Source organism: Vanessa atalanta, chromosome 2 (genome assembly GCF_905147765.1).
Source record: "Vanessa atalanta chromosome 2, ilVanAtal1.2, whole genome shotgun sequence".
Taxonomy (NCBI): domain Eukaryota; kingdom Metazoa; phylum Arthropoda; class Insecta; order Lepidoptera; family Nymphalidae; genus Vanessa; species Vanessa atalanta.
The window spans coordinates 11304401-11323910 of NC_061872.1; the positions used below are offsets into that span (position 1 = coordinate 11304401).

The following is a 19510-nucleotide window of genomic DNA, read 5'->3' on the forward strand; positions in this document are numbered from 1 at the left end:
GCCGCGCCGCGTCTCCCCAACGGGTACAAGCCGCGCGCGCGCCACTCCGACTCCGACGAGGACGACTGGTGCTAGCGGCGCCGCCGCGCGCGCTCCCAGCGGGATGTGCGCGCGCCGACAGACCCCTCCGCCACCGCCGCGCACGCGTATACTTTCTGACGCGGCCGCCGTCGCACGCGTCGCCGCAAACGTCACCGCGCTCGAACGGACTCCCGTAGCGCGCGCCGCTCGCGCTCGCGTGTGTCTAGTCAAGGACGACTTTCGCCGCTCGCGAACAAGGATGTGCCGCCGCGATCGGCCTTCCGCGGCTTCCGAGTGTCCGAATTCTAGTATTTACAAAGTTTTGGAAAATTTAATTTTTAATTCGCTAAAATTTTACTCTTTGATTTATATTACGGTTAAGGTATTCGAATATGAAACAGTGCCAGGCAACTCGTTTGCGCTAGGATTTTTACATAAAATGAAATAATTAGTCTGTATCGTAAAAGTAAACTTTCTATATTAAATTTGCACTTCATAAAATCTCATAATATATATCGCCTGCTGAAACGACACGGGGCTGAGACACCGGAAGTGCGGTTCGCCGCTACACTACGCCGGTCGTTGCCGGTACACTGAGCCAGTGACGGGTATACCCCGGAGAGTGGCCGCTACCCGCGCTGCCGCCGTTCCGCCTTGTGCTCGTTTCATGTTCAAGTTAGACGCTGGAAGAATCTAGCATTTCATCGTCGAAACAAATTAATACTAGGGATGTATAAAATATTTACATAGCGAATAATTTTTACTTAGTTAATATATACTAAATAAATAATTGAACATTTTTTATTGAATTTGCTGTCCTTCCCCCAAGTGCTTTATATCTATGTTATTTAAATTTAAATACAATTAACTAAATAAATATGAATTGTACGTAAACTTTGAAATATCCTGCATTATACTTAAAATTGTTAAATCGTGTGTAGGCCAGTCAATTGACGGCTTAGTGTTTTGTTACATTTGGATATTACATCGTTGTCGTAAAACTTTATGTAAATAAAATGTTTAGTCGCAACGGTGTTCCGTAGCTGTAATGTGCCTGCAATATCTCGTTAGTGTAATCGAATGTTCGTGACGCCACGGCACTGAACGAGCCGGACCAAATGTGACAAGATTCTCTATGAAGTCTCTTGACTGGATTAATGATATTGTTTATATAGATTTTGTCGCCTGGTTAAGGAAAGTACTTAATATTGTTTAGATAACAATTAATCATCCATAGACCAAGTGTATTAAAACTGTTTAAATTTTGAAAATTTTAATAGAATAACAGCATTAAATATACCTTAACATCAAGATTATCTTCAGAATCGATTTAAAATTGTAGCTTATTAATTATTATTATTAAAAAAAAGAATAAAACCTAATCCCATAGTGTTCACTGTGATTAAATTAAATTTGTACTTGAGGTTTCCATTATAAAATAATGTCACATAATTTTGATTAATTAGCTCGAAACGCTTTACATTTAATATTAAAGGGCATTTTCAATTTTAATAACCTATATCTACGATTTAAATAAAAATGTTGTAAGATAATGATGACCAGGCACAAAATCGAAGCCACCGGTGACTAATTTCCGAATTGGTTTACAACTTATCAAATCTAATACAGCAAAAGCATAATATATTCCATTAAACAGCGAGGCTGAAGTGGTAAACCAATTCTGATGCGTTTAGTAAAACGTAAATCATTGTGTAACTTTACACCTGGTACATTCGACCCATCGTCAAATTCACGAAGACACGATTTTATATCTCGAACATAATTTTAGCCTTAAAACAAAATTAAATGAAAAAACAATAAAACATTTCAATAAAAATTGAATTATACATTTCATCATTTATGAATGAATTAAACGTTTCTTTCAAAAATTAAGTGCTGTCAATATTTACTTAAATAATTCATACCAAATATTATAAATACATCGACAGGTTTTAATTCTTAATCGAGTTATTTCTGATAATATTTTTATGTTGAATGTAATTTTTATTTAAGGCTATAATTAGTGTTCGAGAGTAAATTGTTATTCATCTATAACATTGTTGCGAGGAACGTATAGGCTACGTACAAAACCTAAGTACGGAAAAATTGTAAATAGATAATTTTCTGTGATAACAAATATGAATGGTGTTTATTATTAGAACTGTGTGATTGCATAGGGAAGTTATTTATTTAACAGATACGCTGTGTTGGAAAAGAATTTAAATCTGCAAACGTTTGTTATAACTATCCAAAATAATGTTGTTCATTAAAATCTAACTGTTCATTAACGTTGTGCATGTCTTGTGACTTAATTATTTATGAATGATGATTGCATGATTCATTTTGACTAGCGGTGATTGTAGGTACAAATTTTGTAAAAATAATGAATTTTTTTTATGAACAATTTGCTAATCGTGTATTCAGCGATGTTTTGTGCGTTGTTTGTGACTAGTTTCATAACGAATAGTACCGTTTCGTATTTATTTAATACTCTTAATTATGATATTGGTATGTAGTTAAATGTATTATACAAGAGATGATTGTTGTGCACAATATGGATTTATTTACTTGCAGCTCGTTTATCATTTATATATAAAAATAAATATAAATTATTATTTTAAATGAATATTTTGATTGTTATTGTTCACTTCAATGTCGAACAATTTGTAAGTTCTATCGTTCGTTTTTTTTAACTGTGTTATATTTTATAGTACGAATTATAATTCCTTCTGTATTTCTGTTAATTCATTCAAATTAATTATATTGTTATAATTGTGTAATTTAAGGTTTGTTTTCGAATAGAATAGATATTTTATAAACCATATCGAGTTGCAATTTCTTTATAGTCACCAAACAAAAACATGAAATGCCGATAATTTGGTTTATATTCAAGTCATTTGTTTTATCATCAAACTGATTATGAAATTGCAAATTTGATTAAATGATAATTATTATTAAAATAGAGTTGTTAAGACCTTATTCGTAATTCGTTTTATTTATCAATTGTTCGCGAAGGAATGCATGTTTCATAATGTATAACTGGTAATCCATGGTTTCAGAGTGGTAGATTTCTTCTATGTAGTTTTCTCATTTAAAGTGATTGATTCATAAATATATTTATATTGTTATTGTATAGATGTATGAATTTTGTTCCGTCATTTGTAATTGGAGCGATATTATACAATAAGCCGATGGACTTTCAATGACTGAGTGGTATTAGAGTTGCAGAGTGCGTCCTGCTTTAGTGTTTGTGATACCCTCGTAACTACGTCGCGCATGCGTGTTTAAGACGTGTAAATATTGTAATATATAATGCGGCCGTTATGTAGAGGTCGTATGTGAAAATGTCTAGTGGTATGTACTAGTTAATATTAATGTTAGCTAGGTAATCTCGTCCCCAACTATCCTTGAATTTAAGTTGGGAGTTTCACTGCCTTAAAATAATAAAAAAAGTTTTACGTAATAGTTACCTTAACTACTACAGATAAGGGCTACTCAATATTCTTATACGTTTTTTATCGTTCGATAACACGTCACCGTATCCGAATAGTTCGTTCGTTTTTCAATACTTGTATTCATAAACACGTCTGCAATTTGTTTCCTATTACAATTCATGTTACTCGCAAACGAAACATTGATATTAACACTTTCTCTTAATGCATTATAAGAATATCACTCAATGAATTTGTTAAATCGATTTACTCGTAATAAATTGTTACCAATGAATGTCTTAACTCTTTTCGTTTTCGAGACAGCTAGATGAGCTAGGTAACTGTGACAAATACGTATTATACTAATTAAGCGAATTTAATTGTATTTATTCCTTTAAAGCTAAAAGAACCAAAAATAATGTCATTAGTATAAGATGCAAATAAACATTTGCTGAATAAAATCGTTATCAGTTCCCACTTGCAATATCGTGATAAGACAAATGCAAGCGATTGCTAACAATACTGTGTCGAAAGTAATCATGTGATAATTATATCTTGAACTTGTCAAATAGGTAAGAGCATTCGTTCGCTGCTAGTTTATATAGGAACTAGCAATAAATACCGCCGTGGGTTCCAGTAATATTTTAAGTGATCTAATTAATATAAAGCGAGCCTTTGCTGAAACCGCTGGCTTGGAGGATCCTTTAGTAAGTTCGACGCGAAGTGAGTTCGTGATGTCGATGTCACGTTATGCCTGCCTTGTATCTGTATAAGCGCTTTACCGAACGACAAGTTTTATATTAAATTGATAATTATTACTGTATATTTAGCATAGAAAGTTCATCGGCAACGAGAGATCACCATAGATATGTTTTTTTGGTACGATCCAATAACTTTGCAAGATAGTAAATACTATTGATATTGTATTAATAAAGAACCAAAATTAAATTAGTAAATAAGTAATTTATTATCCTAAAACTAAATACTATACGCATGTTTTCACTATACCTACTGGTAAAATGGTTATGTACAAGACGAGAGCTACTGTTTTATATATGAATTCTTGCTCGCCTGTAAAATTTTGCAGAATGAATCATATTATAAGATTGTACAATATGAATAAATGCAAAAAAAAAGACATTTCCTCGACATCTTGTGATATTTTATTTATTTAAACGAAGTTGTTATTCTCGACAAACCAATCAAGATAACAACTCGAGTAACATCAACTGATTAAATCGAATGAGATCAAACCTAACCACAATCCTTCGGTAAACTACGTATCCTTCAAAAAAAGATAATTAAACATGTAATATGATAAGACAATGTTGATTATACAAATGAAAAATTCTGGCACATTAATAAGATATAAGACTTAGAGCTATAACCTATAACCCATCTACGCTACAGATCCGCGCGCGATTTTAATGCCCGCATTTAATACGCGACAAGACGCGGTGCCAAAGAACTACATAGAAAATTATGGGTTATGGCACTTAAAGCGCTCCGTAGTATAGATTTATCATGTAAAATCCTGGGAAACGCCTTTAACTAATCTTTAAATGTCTCTGAGTGTGGCAGTTAAGCTTATAATAAAAAGAACGTTTGATGAAGCAGATTTCAGTATTTTATGTATAGACAGTCGAACGAGGAAATAAAAAAGCTTGTATTTTCAACAATTTGTAATTGATCAAAAAAATCAAATTGAAACGTACAATAATTTAATTTATAACGTAATAAAATTTTTATATATTTGCATAATATTACAAGAATTTTTCAAATTATGAATAATTAGGGTTCTCAATCATCAGAATCGACTGCATCCGTATCCAATGAACTGACATCGGCGTCAACATCACTCGTAATTTGTACTGCATTCGTATTCCTTACTCTTTCGAATACGTCATTCATAGTATCCCCTGAAAAACGATTTAATGGTACTGTAATACATTTTGTTTTCAATTACAATTTTAAAAATAATTTTAGTAGAATTGCTTTGAGTGACTTGTTCACAGATGAAACAAAGTAGAAAAGACACGAAGAATAACATCGATGTGTTCATGACCAATTTAAAGTAAATTTTATTTTGGAGATTAATATTTATAAACATTATCATCCACTATTTTGACCAGCATTCGAAATTTTAAATAGAATCTAAATCTGATGGATGTTTATTAAACACCTAGAGAGTAAAGAAAAAAATAGAAATTTTCAAAATAAGAATAGTCCTGCATTTTTCATTTTAAATATATAAATAAATAATACAATAGCTTAAAAGTATTGAGTACGTATAAAACATAAAAAGAAACGTAAATTAAAAAAAAAACAAAATACATTTCTCTCACCTTCAACGCTTCTATGGGTTTCATTAATTTCATCATTATCAGTACTGACTTCGTTCACGTTCATTGGTTCGTGAACATACTGCGTGTAGTGAGGAGTAATCGTTGATAAATCTATTAGTATGGGCTGTTACAAGAAAGCATTTATTTTATTTTCTTAATTTTTAAGATAAAGTTAAAGATCTTTTTATTTGGTTTAGTTTTTTGGATCTTAACCTCGTTTTGTCCAGACGATGTTGCACTCGAACTAAGCGAGGTTCCTCTGCCAGAACTGTCTTGGGACTGATCGCTGTGCATGCCTCTGCCATCACCAGCGCCAGCGCCAAAACCAACTCCTGGTTCCAACGCATTGCCATTCACATCAAATACTGGTTCTCCTAATGGAATAGGAAGAAAATCCTCCTCAACTTCTGATTCTGCAATCTAAACAGTCTTTTTGCTTTCGATAGTTTTAGTTAGTTAATTTTTTATGAAAACGACTATTATACTATTTTATGTGCCTGCAAAGTATTTTTACTTTATATAGAGATAGGTGACACCAATCTTCGGAGCTAAGATAGTGATATCCTATCCTTCAAATCGGAACAACGATTATCAGATAAGTGGGTGGTATCTACTCAAACGGGCTTGCACGAAACCCTACCACTACCTTCTTCAAATTAAGCAAGATATCAGATACGGTGCTTAAAATCGGTCTAGAGGACATCGTCATGTTTAACAATTTCAACTACTTTTAATATATTGTATATAATGTAATACTACGAATATATTATTGGTCTTTTTTTAACTAAAATAATATATTAATAGTAAACTTACAGATGGCTGTTGACTGATAATATTGAAGAGCCAATTCGGAACATATATATCATCTTCATAGAAACACGATTCGTAAGTATCAGAAGATCGACTAGACACAAACAATTCCTCTGAAACCTATACATTAAAAATATAACGAACAATATTTAACTTCTTAATCAAATGCAATTTGTGATATTTATAAATAATAATTACTAAATAAAAGGCGTAAATACGCACAACATATAAACTTACAGCTTGTCTTGCAGAACATAATGCTATACTGCCAGTTTCAGAATCAATTAAGTTGACATGATCTATTCGATCACCTACAAATGATCCACTATTCATTGAAAATCCACTAAACGCTTGTGCAGCTAAAAGTCCGTCTACATTCTGTGAAAAAAATACGAAAATAATCATCTTAATAACCGTTAATGTAAATAGTATCTAAATTTGAAAGCATAAACAAAAACAACTCACAGTGATAACGTTCCGATCATTTCGTTCAAATATATCTTGTACGGAACTAACATTTAAAGCATTTTCAAGTTCATTATCAGCAAGATAATATTCAGAAAATTTAGAAGTAGATATTGATGATAAATCGCTTGATTTTAATGAAATCGAATCGATTTCTGTTTTGTTAGTTAACGGTTTAACATCTGGAGAACTCAAAATTGAGTCATTTAGACCTGTTCTCGAAATTTTATCTAATGTATTTTGAATGTCGCATTCTAGTGTGCTGTTTTGATTAGGAATTATTGTTGTAATACTCAACGGTGATAAGCTGCTATTAAAACTACTGTTATTAATATCTTCTCCGTTTAATATTATAGTTTCAGATGCGGAAATGATGCTGTCATTTGAATTACTTTCATTAATATGTATTTTTTGCTCTATTAACTGTCTTATAGCAGACATAATACTGCTTCTTGTACTATGCAAAGATCTATTAGCATTGTTACTAGGAGGACTGTCTAACGTGTCTGAATTCTCATTTTTATCGGTGTCTGAATAAAGTGATTGTTCATCTTCAATTGATTGTAAGGTCGATACATTATTATTCGAACTTATACTAGGTGAACATTCTTCTTTGCAATCAGAATGGCTATTATCTAAATCATAACTGTTTTTTAATAGTTTTTTAGAATTTAACGCATCAGATAAATAATTATCGTGTTTATTATTCGAAAGATCATACATCGTGTTTGGTTTTTTTAAATTATTTTTCATAACTGCTGGTGGTGTTAACTGTAATTTTGAATGGCCAGTAGCTGCTTGCGCCATAAAAACACTTTTTGTTTTTCCAACAAAAGCACAATTACTTGTTTTTGGAATATCTTTTTTGCAGGAAAAAAGATTTTTTGATGATTCCGGAATATTTTCTTTGTTATAGCACATTACCGCAGGCTTGTTAGAAGACTTTTTATTGCTTTTATAACGTTTGGAGCTATTTTTGTTTTTAAGAGCCTTATTTTCTGATTCAAAGCCCGAATTGCTTCTATCTGATGATGGAGAGTCCCTTCGATGTGCTTTATTACGAGTAAACACAGCACGAACAGTCGCTACACTATTAGGCGATGAACATGGAGAACTATTCTGTGATGGCGGGCTACGATTCAATTCAATTGATCGATTTAAAGTATTACTATCAACAATTTCTGTATTAGTCGTAGAAATTGGCTTATTCGTATTGCTCTTTGTTTCATTTTCATTTCGAAGTACTATAAAATTGTTATTAATTTTCATGTTTTCCGTAAATTTGAGTAACTCTTTTGTAATTTCTTCTTTTAAAGCATAAAAGAAAGCTGCATTATTTTTATTACAGCTTTTTACTCTAGGATCGAAATTAATTGTACTATCACAATTTTCGTTAGAATGTTGCCTTTTCTTTCTTATGGACGTGGGAACATAATCATTCTTTTTAAAACTTTTGAGATCATCTTTGTTTTGACGTGTAGCGTTCAAATCAAGCGCATAGTTTTTGGAATAAAATTGTTTTCTGTTTTGTGATTTTTGTGAACTGAAAAGTAAATTGCTTATATCAGCTCATTAGCTCAACATAATTACGTCATCCATAGAACAATTAATTTGCCATACCTCATTTTCATTATGGATGTGGCCTAAAAATTTTTAGAAAATTAGTATAATTATTGAATAAAGCATAATCATGAATGCATTTAAAATACATAATATTTACCTTGGTTAACGTTTTATATTTATTTTTGTTGAGAGGCTTCTTGTTTGCTTCATTTAGTTTAATTTGTTTAACTGTTGATGTTATAGAATGTTTCGTCGGTTTAATTACATTAAAGTTCTTTAAAGTTTTTATTGCATCCATTTGTTTTTTGGGATTTGTGTCCTTTTTCTTTTGCAGTGATTTACTCCGTCTTATAATTAATTCCTGAGAATTTTTTGAATTTATCCTACGCAAGGGTCGTGAACGTTGCCAGTTACCTTGGTATACAACATCTTCAGAATATATGCGTTCTTTATAGCTGTGTACATGAATACCTCCAAAGATTAACTTATTCTTTGCATAGCTAATCTGAGATCTCTCGGTCAAATTATTAATTTTGCTAAGGAGTTTCACTTTATTTTCATTCGCATTTTTTGATGAGACTATAAATTGGGATAGCGGTTTCGTCGAATCGCATAGACTGCCACAAAGTTCTGAACTTGAATCTTCAATTTTAATAATGCTACATTTCAATTTTTCTAGTTTAGTTTCTTTTGCATTTTCATAACGATTAGATATGTTTTGAATTTCTTTATCATCGACCGCATGTACTATAGTTGGGCACTTAATTCTACTCGTATCGATAATATCAATATCTGAGTCCTTAATTTTGATACCTATTGCTATGGGCAGGCCAGCTAATCTCGGTGCAGGGTCCAATAATTCGGTACACGTACTAAAGTCATTTGTCATTCTTTTATGTACTCGTATATCAGCAAGTGAATTTTTGATTTTCATACCATTTGAAAATAAATTTGGTATTATAGTTGATGACGTCGTTGCCGATATAGTTGCACATGTTAGAGAATTATCTGGTCCACATTGAACATCTGTAGATAAGTGTCGAACTCCTTTTGAAGTACTTGGTTCGTTGATATCTATTAAAATATCATATATTTATGGTTTTAATGCTTAAAAAGGTAATTGAAATCTAAATTCAAATATAACTGAAAAATATTTTATTCGAGTATGTGGTTGTTCAACATCATTTAAAAAACTAAATGTGTCTAAAATGTGGTGTACGGGGGAAAAAAGGAGAAGTAAAAATTCTTTAATATACTTACCATAAATAAAAATCGTGTCAGACGATAAATTTTCTGTATCCATGTTTCCCTTTGAAAGAAAATCATCATCTTTTGATATATTTATTACTGTCTCCAACACTTCATTGTCTACAATCTCAAAATCAATAATTGGGTCAATTCCAATATTACGACGTAACGCTATTGATTCTTCGCCATATTCTGATACTATTCCAACAAACAAACTATCTTCAGCAGCAGCTATATCGCGTAGTTCTTCAAAAATATTATTAACCTTTTCAGTATCCATATGACCCTCCAATGACGAATCTACATAAATATCTTCCACGGTTTTTTCTATGTATTTTTCAGCATTGCAAAGAGTTATCATACTATCAGGAATCTAAAATACGAAAAATATTGAATATTTGAATACAATTGTTTACTTAAAAAGGGCGCATGGTGCGCCATCTTGTTTATTCATTCTGGTTGGAAAAGAGTGTCAATGGGAGTTGAACGGCACTCTAGTGAAGAGTCGCATCGATGGTGGATTTTTATGTAAAAAAATCACTGCACCTCATTGTTTTCGAAGCAGCATGTTAATTCGTTCAAGACAAATTATTTTTCAAATACTTTACCGGTTTAGATAATGTTGAGCGCAGCTTCTGGTGCTCTTTTATTTTTCTGTTTTTGATTTTGTATTGACCATTTATTAGTTTACTGGATACCTTTTTAACAGTCTTTGTTTTAGTAGATTTATTTTTGAACGCTTTCTGTTTTGTCGCATACTTTGGCTCAAGCAGTGTATCATTTACTTTACACACACTCAACTTTATAGGTGATTTATCATTGTTTGATCTAGAGATATCAGTTATATCTGTCGAGGGACTTATTACTTTGCTATCATTATCATTATCGTTTGATTCATTTGGAAGGGTTTCATTAGATGCATAATTATTAGATTCACAGCTAGGACTAGAGACTAGTTCAGTGTGATCACTATCTTGGAGTGCTTGTGGGTTTATTGATTTCATATTATTAACTTCCTCGAATCCGAAATGATCTATTGTTACATTCTTTTTTAATTCTTCTGCTACCTCGTGTGTTGGACTTATATCATTGTTATAATCATCTGAAATCAATACAACTTTAATACCGATGTTATCAATTAAGTTCTAAATACGCATTTAAAATATTACTCATATTACCATATTCTTCTAGATCATTAGTTGTTACACTAACAACATCATCAAATTCCATATCATCTAACTGAGCTTCTTGGCGAACTTCAACTATGTTAAAATCTAAAATAAAACTTAAATGTGCAATAATATGATTATAGTGATGATTAGATTTACTAGTGACGGACTTTTTGAAAGTCAAAGAAAGTTACGTACATATTTATTATTTTGAAATAAAAATAAAAATTTGGAGTGTGACTTAGCTAGTTTACGCAAGAGTCACTTTTACCATCTTTTAATAAATAGTCAATTGTTTTTACAATGCCAATACCGACAGGTAGAGGTGCGACATACCGTCTAGTTTCTCATTTCAACATTCTTGCTATAAAATAAAAAATGATTGATAGTTATTATACCTGATGGCGCCAGAACATCGTTATATTTAGAAACGATATCTTTTCTGTAAATATAAAAGGGAATTTAATTGATTTTACGAGAAAACATATACAGGAATCCAAAGCATAAGCTAAACTTACACTGCGCTGTCATCGGTTGAGAGCGTGTTAATAATATTTTCGTCATTATGTTTTTCACTACCTGAAATTAAAGTTGTGTACTGAATCAGCCAAAAAAAATTACCTTCGATATAACCGTAATATGACAGGTACTTGTAAAGAAAAATATTGAAACATTGTACCTACTGGAACCCTTGTACATGAAACTCAAACAAAATTTAATTGATAGCTGGAACATCAGCAGAGGTGAAATATTTTACCAAGTATTTTAAAAGATTAGGTTTCCAAATAGGGCTCTCTTAACCCAGGGTGCAGGGGGGTAAAAAAAACTCGGGAGCCGCGCGTTAATTGGCGCTTCGCCGATGGTGAGGCCATTATCGGCGACCAAGTCTCTTTTGTGGGGAGGGGAGATCGCCAGAACATTGCTTGCACCTGGGCGCTAGTTCTGCTTAAGACAGGGCTGTTTTCAAGGTATATCTCGTTAAGGGCTTAATATGCTGTGGCATATTATTTATTACATGTTTGAATTAAGTTATACCAAGGATATACTAATTTAATACTAATTTAAAAATTATCCATACATTCTGACAGAATTTTTTATATTCCTTGGTCGTTAAAAAATAATAACGTTAGTTATATTTCAATGTTCTCACAATATTCAATGGAATTTAATGGATAGCTCTCAAGGAAGTGTCGTCTCCTTCTTTCAATAGCCTTTTCTGTTAGAGTGAGTAGATCGAATAGCTTGCACTGCATCCAGCTAGCCGGTGGTGGGTCTTGGCGATCTTTAGTTGTGTATAGAGCCAATTTCATCAAGCGACATACAATGCGATCCAGTTCCGTTGTAATATCTTCGTCCGCGGTAAGTAATTTACGAAGTTTACGGACTTTCTGATCAAGAGCTCGACGAAGACATCGACCTAAGAGCGTTTACGGTTATAGTTTATAATAATTAATTATGAAGAAACATACTTTATTTTTACCTGTAACTGATCTGTGTGACGTTCGATTTACGTTATTGCCGACACGTAGGTGAATATTTTTAATTAAATGTGCGTCATAAATAAATTAGTGGACTACAATCATTCGTTTCAATAAGAACTCAATCTAAACGCAAATAAAAAATATATGTATGAAATCATTTTAATAGATGTATAGGTAAAATATCCACTTAGCTTTTGTCACATTATAGGTTAATGCAAAATTACATATTTATATGTACGGGACTAAATTAAAAAGGAAAAACGCATAAAATTTAAGTAATTCTTTGAATAATTACTGTAAAAGCTTTATATTAAAAACATTGCTTCTAAAGACCTAACGGATAATTATGTCGTTTTGACCGATTTCGGCCACGGTGCCCAAATAAGGGTGATTAGCCAGCTACTCGGGACATATGCGCAAATACATGTACACTCTCTTTTTCTACACTCTCATAATCCTATGGAGTGGCAAAACCGACATGACCAGAAAACCGGTACTTGGAGTATACACGCGTACAACTTCTAGATTCCGGGCTCATACTTAGGATTTTATGTCTAGCCAATAGACCAACGAGGCATTTAAGGCCAAACAAAATATGTTATTAAGGGGGGTGATTAGTTAAACAGTGCTGTCTTCTTTCGCATGAAAATTCTATACTGACAGAAAGAGAGAAATCATTGTTTAACTAAACGCCCGCCAAACAACGTTTATGAGAGGTTTCTTAGACAAAATAAAGTCTGACTATTAAAAATTATGTTAAAGACTTAACGCAAACCATTATAATCCGGTAGAGTCGCGCTACCTTCTGATATTGTATTGGAACGTACATCTGATGTGTCCCACTGCAAAAAGGCCAATTTGTTAAGAACATTCCACTTACTAAATAATTATAAACTATGATAACCTACCTAATCGTTTAACATATATTAAGTATATATGTTAATATGATTACGTTTTTTTTTATTTGATTATCTGACTTAAAACGTTTAGATGATCAGCTATCGTCTACCGAGGACTCAAAATTTCAATCCTAGTTTCAATAACTGACCATCGGATTTAAGTTCATTCAAAAATAGCAAGTTTGGTAAGCATAACGTATAACTATTTTATTCCGTACTTCAGAATTTATTTTAAGTAAAGAAATAACATCTTCACATGCACACATACAAAGTAGTCTTTTTGTCTAAATCATTTTTAAATATAAATATCCCATGAATGAAATAATCGGTCGGGCTATACATATATATGTTATACTTTTTAGAGAGTGTTTAGTTAACCACTGTTATCTCACTTATTCTATCATCATTTGTCATTAGAAAGAAAAAGACGGTATAATTTAGCTAGTAACTCCCTTATTCAGGGAGTATTTATAGTTCAAGCCGTCTATCATCATGTCTGTCAAATAATTTCATAGGTCAAATAGTAACCGTTCCGTAAAACAAGATGACGTAATTTTGGATATAAATATTAAACATATTCTTATAAACGATAACATTTAATTACTTATAAAAGTACTTATTATTAAAATTAAATCTTAAGCTACAGGCTGTTTTTTAAACTATATTAAAAACAGTCTCCGTTTAAGACAAAAAAAACTACACTTTTTTTCTTACAATTTTTGGTCGTTAAAGAGAGTTGTTCTAACTTTAAAAACTCAAATAAAAAAGCTAGTTAACAAATTCAAACTGATTTTTTACATCAGATAGAGAGTCTTCTTGTAAATCTTCCTCTTGGGTATGCAAGGACATATTGTCCATCGTTAGTCGAGTGTGGATCACTACATCGTCTACGACGTCATATCCATTCCACTCGAGAAGATCCCTGAAATATATACAAAAAAATTGGGTCGGAAGTAAGGCAAAGTTTTTCTATGGTTATGCCAATGTTAAGAAAAGTTTTATCTGTGTTATTATTATATGAATATATTTTATAAGGAACATACTTCACTTTGTCGACATCGGTTGTAATATGTTCCACAGCTTCCATTAATTGACGAATAGGTATTTCCAGCTTCTGCGTGTCTGTTGTGAAATTTTCAGGTTGGTCGACGTCTATGAGTCTGTTGATTTCCTCTGATATAGCATCTAGGATGCGGCATTCATCCGATTTAATCTAAATTTGAGAGGGAATTAAGAAAACACAATAATGAGAAGGAGCAGATCCTATGACTAAACACCTACATACGGCGCCCTCTAATTCTAGACATAAATAGATATTTTAGATTATCTATGTCATTAAAGGAATATTTATATATATAATAAGGAAATTAGGACTGTGTCTCCACCACATTGCTGTATTCTCGTCAACACATAATACCTGCCTAATTGTAATAAAAATTATGTTAAAACGTAATGAAAGTAATTGTATTCAAGGCAAGTTTCTATTTACTGTAAGTAAACAGTATATTCGAAACTGAAAACTAAACTACTAAAAAGATACAACTTTTTGAAAATTAACATAAAATAAATTAAAAAAAAAACTAACCTCAAAAGGGTAAGTATATTCCCTGACAGTTTTGTAGTACTGGTTCCAGTATGGGGCGTTTTCTCCCCAATTGATATTGCACCAAATGCTTCCTAGGATGTTTTTATTTGATTGGTCCTTATTAAAGTTGAGCATCTTTGTCAAGTGTCGAATCTCGTCCACAACTTCTCTAGTATGATCAAAATTATCAGTCTTATTCTTCGCCAATAAGCCCAGTGTGACTTTTGAGAACTTCTTTACTTGAAGCATTGAGCAGTTCAATCTAAAAATATTAAGTATCAAATATTAACACAAAGTAATTTTATAGTAAAAACACATTCCTGTAGTATTTAATAATAAATACTAATTCTAGGTTGTAAGGTAGGTTGTAAGGTAAGCAGAGGCCTTCTTTCCATCCACAAAGTCTGCATAATCTAGTCAGATATTTGAATATCGTATTGAGCGAGGAAATGCAAGCTTAGCTTAACTAATCTCAAATACATAAGTATAACAAAAGAGTTTTTAATGCTAACAAAACTCTAATGGGCTATTTTCATACGATTATTGACAATTATACAAAATATATAAAAACTAGTTGAATTAATTACTAAATATTTGTAAGTACATACTTTTTTTATAGATTTATAAAATAATAATGCTACTGGTAAAATATTGAGTGACTTAGGGTGATTTTTTTATACTAATGTAAACTAAATCTTTGACAACAAAATTACTTTGCAGTATAATATGATATTTTACATTACAAAATATAAGACCTGCTCGCAACATCTTCTATCTCATACACTCTATACATCCTTTTCCTTCTCGGTATAAGGACATTTACATACACCTCATCGTCAAACAAGAAATTCTTTTCCAACTCATAGTCCAAATTACATTGCAACGTCTTGTCTTGGGAACCAAGATTATCCAAAGAAAATGAAGGTGTTGTAATAACAATTGTCATAAAAGACTGCTGATTTATTAATAGCTTGGTATAAGACTCATCACTGATAAGGAAAAAAGTTTTAATAATATGAAGGAAATGTTTAATAGTAATTTTATATATATAGGAACAATTTTTATAAGAAATTTATAAAAACTAAGTTTCTGTATTAAATCAGCTTATCAAAATTAAAAAACAAAAACATTCATTTTGACTTACTAAATACAAAATATTTTAGTATCTATATCATATTAATGCTATAAACCAGAAAAAATTGTTTCTTCATCTGAATGTGCTCATTTCATGATATATCAGACAGATTGAAAAAAAGTGCTTGTGTTAAATAGCCTATTTATTGAAGAAACTACCAGTAGCAGTAACATGAAACAGGGATGCGACAGTGCAGAGCGACATTTAAACTTTTAAAGGTATGTATGTTACAACATATTTAAATTTAGCCATAAACAAGTGTGGCTTAGACATTGTGCCAAATGAAAAATTAGCATCAATATTAGTTTGTAGACTAAAATATAAATCTTACTTGTTTTCTAAATAGAGCATATTATCTGAAATTGAATCTGGAGTCTCCCAACTGTCAGTCATCTCACTAAAATTATTAGGATTTGGTGCCTCTGGAACCAATTTAAGCATTGCATTGAGTTTAACAAATAGACTTAAATATTTTTTCAATATGAACGATTCCTTTTTTAAATAAAATAATAATACTTTGTACCAACTTAGTTAGTAAATATGCATAAAAAAAAGTATTGGTGATTGTAAATACAGCTTTGCTTGCCCTTAAGCTGCTAAACAAGTGGTTATATGATGCAAGAGTTACAATATCAAATTTTATTATATGAGTAGGATATACTTTGTTGACTTGCTCAATTGTGCATTGTACTTCATCTGTTCTCTATAATTACAGAGAAAATTTACTAAGTTCAGACACAGCGCTTGCATTTTAAATTAAGTGTTTTGGGATGTATATATAATATGTAAAAAAAAATTGGTAATAAATGTTGCTTAAAATTCTAATGCAAATTATAAATGATTGTGCCAAATAGCTCATGAAAAAAAAACTAATAACAAAATACAGAGGATACTTTTCAAATTGTGTAGTGTCTTGAATTAAAAAATTACTAATATTCCATTCTACTAACTTGCAACAAGCGCCAGACTGTTCAAATTTAAATCTGGCTGTTTTTGATAATCCTTTGCATAAAAAAGCGCAAGTTGGCTGCAACATCCAAGATGTAAAGTATCAGGCGGTCCAGGACCAATTCCTTTTGACATAACTGTGTATTGTGGATACCGAGCAACAATGTTACTACACCTGCAAATAATATTATGAAGATTGAAATATGGATTTTTTTTTTATAAATGTAGCACTAACATTGAAAAACATTAAGGATAGAAAATATTAACTCCTAATAAAATCAGTCAAGTGTCTCTTAATAACTTGCTTTTAGACAGTCTTTAAAAGGTGCAATTTTGTAATTAATCTGTACTGAGCTTTCTAATAAGTTGGAGATTTGTAAGTTTGAATTTAGCTCCGGATGGATAAAAAATGCAAGAAAATGTAAGTTAACATGAAACCATTTCAATGATTGTGTGTTTGATGGTCCCTAAATAGTTTTTATTTTGAATGCAAAATGTGTAATTTAGTATGTTACTTATTTCTTATATTACCAGTCATGAAACTGTTCTCTGCTCCACTCAAAGAAATGGTCAAGCCTTCTAAGTCCATTTTTTTCTAGGGCTTTGAAGAGGACATTAAAATCCCCATTAGGCGTAGTAATAATTGCAACCCTAGGTTTAATAAATCCAAACACTGTATGAACAAATCTCTCCAAATCATGAGGAAGCATGTGTTCTATCATCTCAATCGCTATAACGGCATCACATCCTATCAATCTATAGTCTGGATCTGCTGCATTACCTTGGAAGAGCTGAAATAATAATGAAATGAAAAATCAACTACTGATATTTGATAAGCATATTATTATTATACTTAAATTTATCTGGGTGCTTGTAAGAATCTTATAAGATACAAAGTCACAGGGTAGTATACCAAATTGAATATTTTTCACATAATGTTAACTAATCATTTATTACATAGTAATTAATTTACATAGTATAAAACAAAGTTGCTTACCACTATCTCTCCCTATGTATGCTAAGAGCTTTAAAATTACACAATGGACTTTGAAGCAGGTTTTTTTAATAGATATATTGATTCAAGACAAAGGTTTATATGTATAATACATGCACAATATTAGAGGTTTCTAAAGAATGTCATAAATAAACACATTTTTTGTAAGCATTGGTGGAACACTATGAGATAGATCAAAATATATATTATTTACACTTTAAAAAGGTCTTCAAAAAAGTCTGCTATGGTATATGTCTATCTCTTAGGGATAGCCCACAACAACCGTTTTTTATTCATTGTGCATTTATTTTGTTGTTCGATATACTATTAAAATGATCTGTTTCAATAAATCTTATATTTTACACTTACAGTGACTTGTAATGGACTTTCTGTCTTTGAAACATAATTCTCACATTCAAGAAGATCAGAAGAACATCGGACTGGTATTGTTTCTATATCAACACCAAGGATATATTTCAAACCAGGTACATCCTTCAAATATTTTATGAAACTCATATTGTGATAGCCAAAATCCACAACCTGTGAAATTAAAATTATAGTTGCTAAGACTTCTTTCGTAGGATTAATCATTTTTATTAAAATTTATTTCTAAAACATTGTCATTGTGTGTGCAATATATTATATTACAATATAGGTGAATATTTAGGAATAATTTTCCAAGCAGATTAAATTTGTTTTGTTTTTTTTTATACCTTTTCCAAGCTTCCACACCAACGTTCATCCATTAGACAATCTACGACTGCGGCATAGCGCTGTACATATACTGGTGGATAAAACACTACACCCTTTTCATCATCAAATTCCGCAAATACGTGTTCATCTGAATCGTCATCATCATCAAAAATTTCATTTACTTTGAACTGGAAACTCAGTCTTTTGTAGTAAGGTCTTAAAAATCTATCTAATACGGCGATCAGTGATTCGCGAAAAAAAATCAAAGTTTGCAGTGCAATTATCATTTTAGAGGATAGGTAATAAGTATATTTAAATATGTAACATTTGCCTTCTGATAGATGTTAGCGATTATTACATGATGTTCACATGTTTACTACTGTTTTGTTTTTTTTTCTGTCACAAAATTTCTTGCCGGCTGTCATTCTCGATTCTACCGCACAATTGTCAAATGTCATGTGTCAATAAATGCTGTCAGTCACATTGTTACTGTTTTTCTAAAAAAACATTCTAAGATTTTGGCACCATGATAATACACCTTGGTAATTTTTTATCATTCACTCCGGATAACATCTCAAACAAGAAAACATTTCATTTTTCTAATAAAAATTATTTGTTTTTAATATTACATCGCCATATTTCAATGCATTTTAAATTTTATATACTCAAATTCAAATATCGTCTTATAATATAAAAAGATTATACTTTAAAAAAACACCTCAC

The 19510-nt window shown here is 31.4% G+C and overlaps 2 protein-coding genes across 2 annotated transcripts in view; one reads left to right on the plus strand and one right to left on the minus strand.

The window, feature by feature from the left end:
• LOC125073842 (voltage-dependent calcium channel type A subunit alpha-1) overlaps positions 1–4577 on the plus strand; it is a 47237-nt gene extending 42660 nt beyond the window's left edge. The window contains 1 exon segment of the mRNA XM_047684942.1: positions 2–4577. Within this exon segment, the coding sequence (XP_047540898.1) occupies positions 2–469 (468 nt within the window). The 3' untranslated portion in view covers positions 470–4577.
• Positions 4578–5244: 667 nt separating this feature from the next.
• On the minus strand, positions 5245–19210 carry LOC125074500. The gene is made up of 24 exons (XM_047685835.1): positions 18808–19210; positions 18464–18634; positions 17632–17891; positions 17103–17275; positions 16484–16574; positions 15773–16006; positions 15018–15279; positions 14476–14645; positions 14231–14354; positions 13309–13375; positions 12203–12469; positions 11571–11631; positions 11451–11494; positions 11062–11157; positions 10492–10985; positions 9896–10256; positions 8793–9709; positions 8693–8715; positions 7073–8615; positions 6845–6985; positions 6611–6727; positions 6011–6217; positions 5798–5921; positions 5245–5371 (listed from the first exon to the last, which is right to left on the minus strand). Exons 1-24 carry the CDS (start codon positions 19072–19074, stop codon positions 5253–5255), a joined length of 6333 nt encoding a protein of 2110 aa, XP_047541791.1. The 5' UTR covers positions 19075–19210; the 3' UTR covers positions 5245–5252.
• Between the last annotated feature and the right edge of the window lie 300 nt (positions 19211–19510).

Coding starts and splice junctions, on each gene's coding strand:
- LOC125074500 (XM_047685835.1), bottom strand. CDS start 19,074: ATGATAATTGCACTGCAAACTTTGATTTTTTTTCGCGAATCACTGATC. Junction 6,218..6,610: donor TTATCAGTCAACAGCCATCT/GTAAGTTTACTA, acceptor AAGACTGTTTAG/ATTGCAGAATCAGAAGTTGA. Junction 5,372..5,797: donor AACCCATAGAAGCGTTGAAG/GTGAGAGAAATG, acceptor ATCGTTTTTCAG/GGGATACTATGAATGACGTA.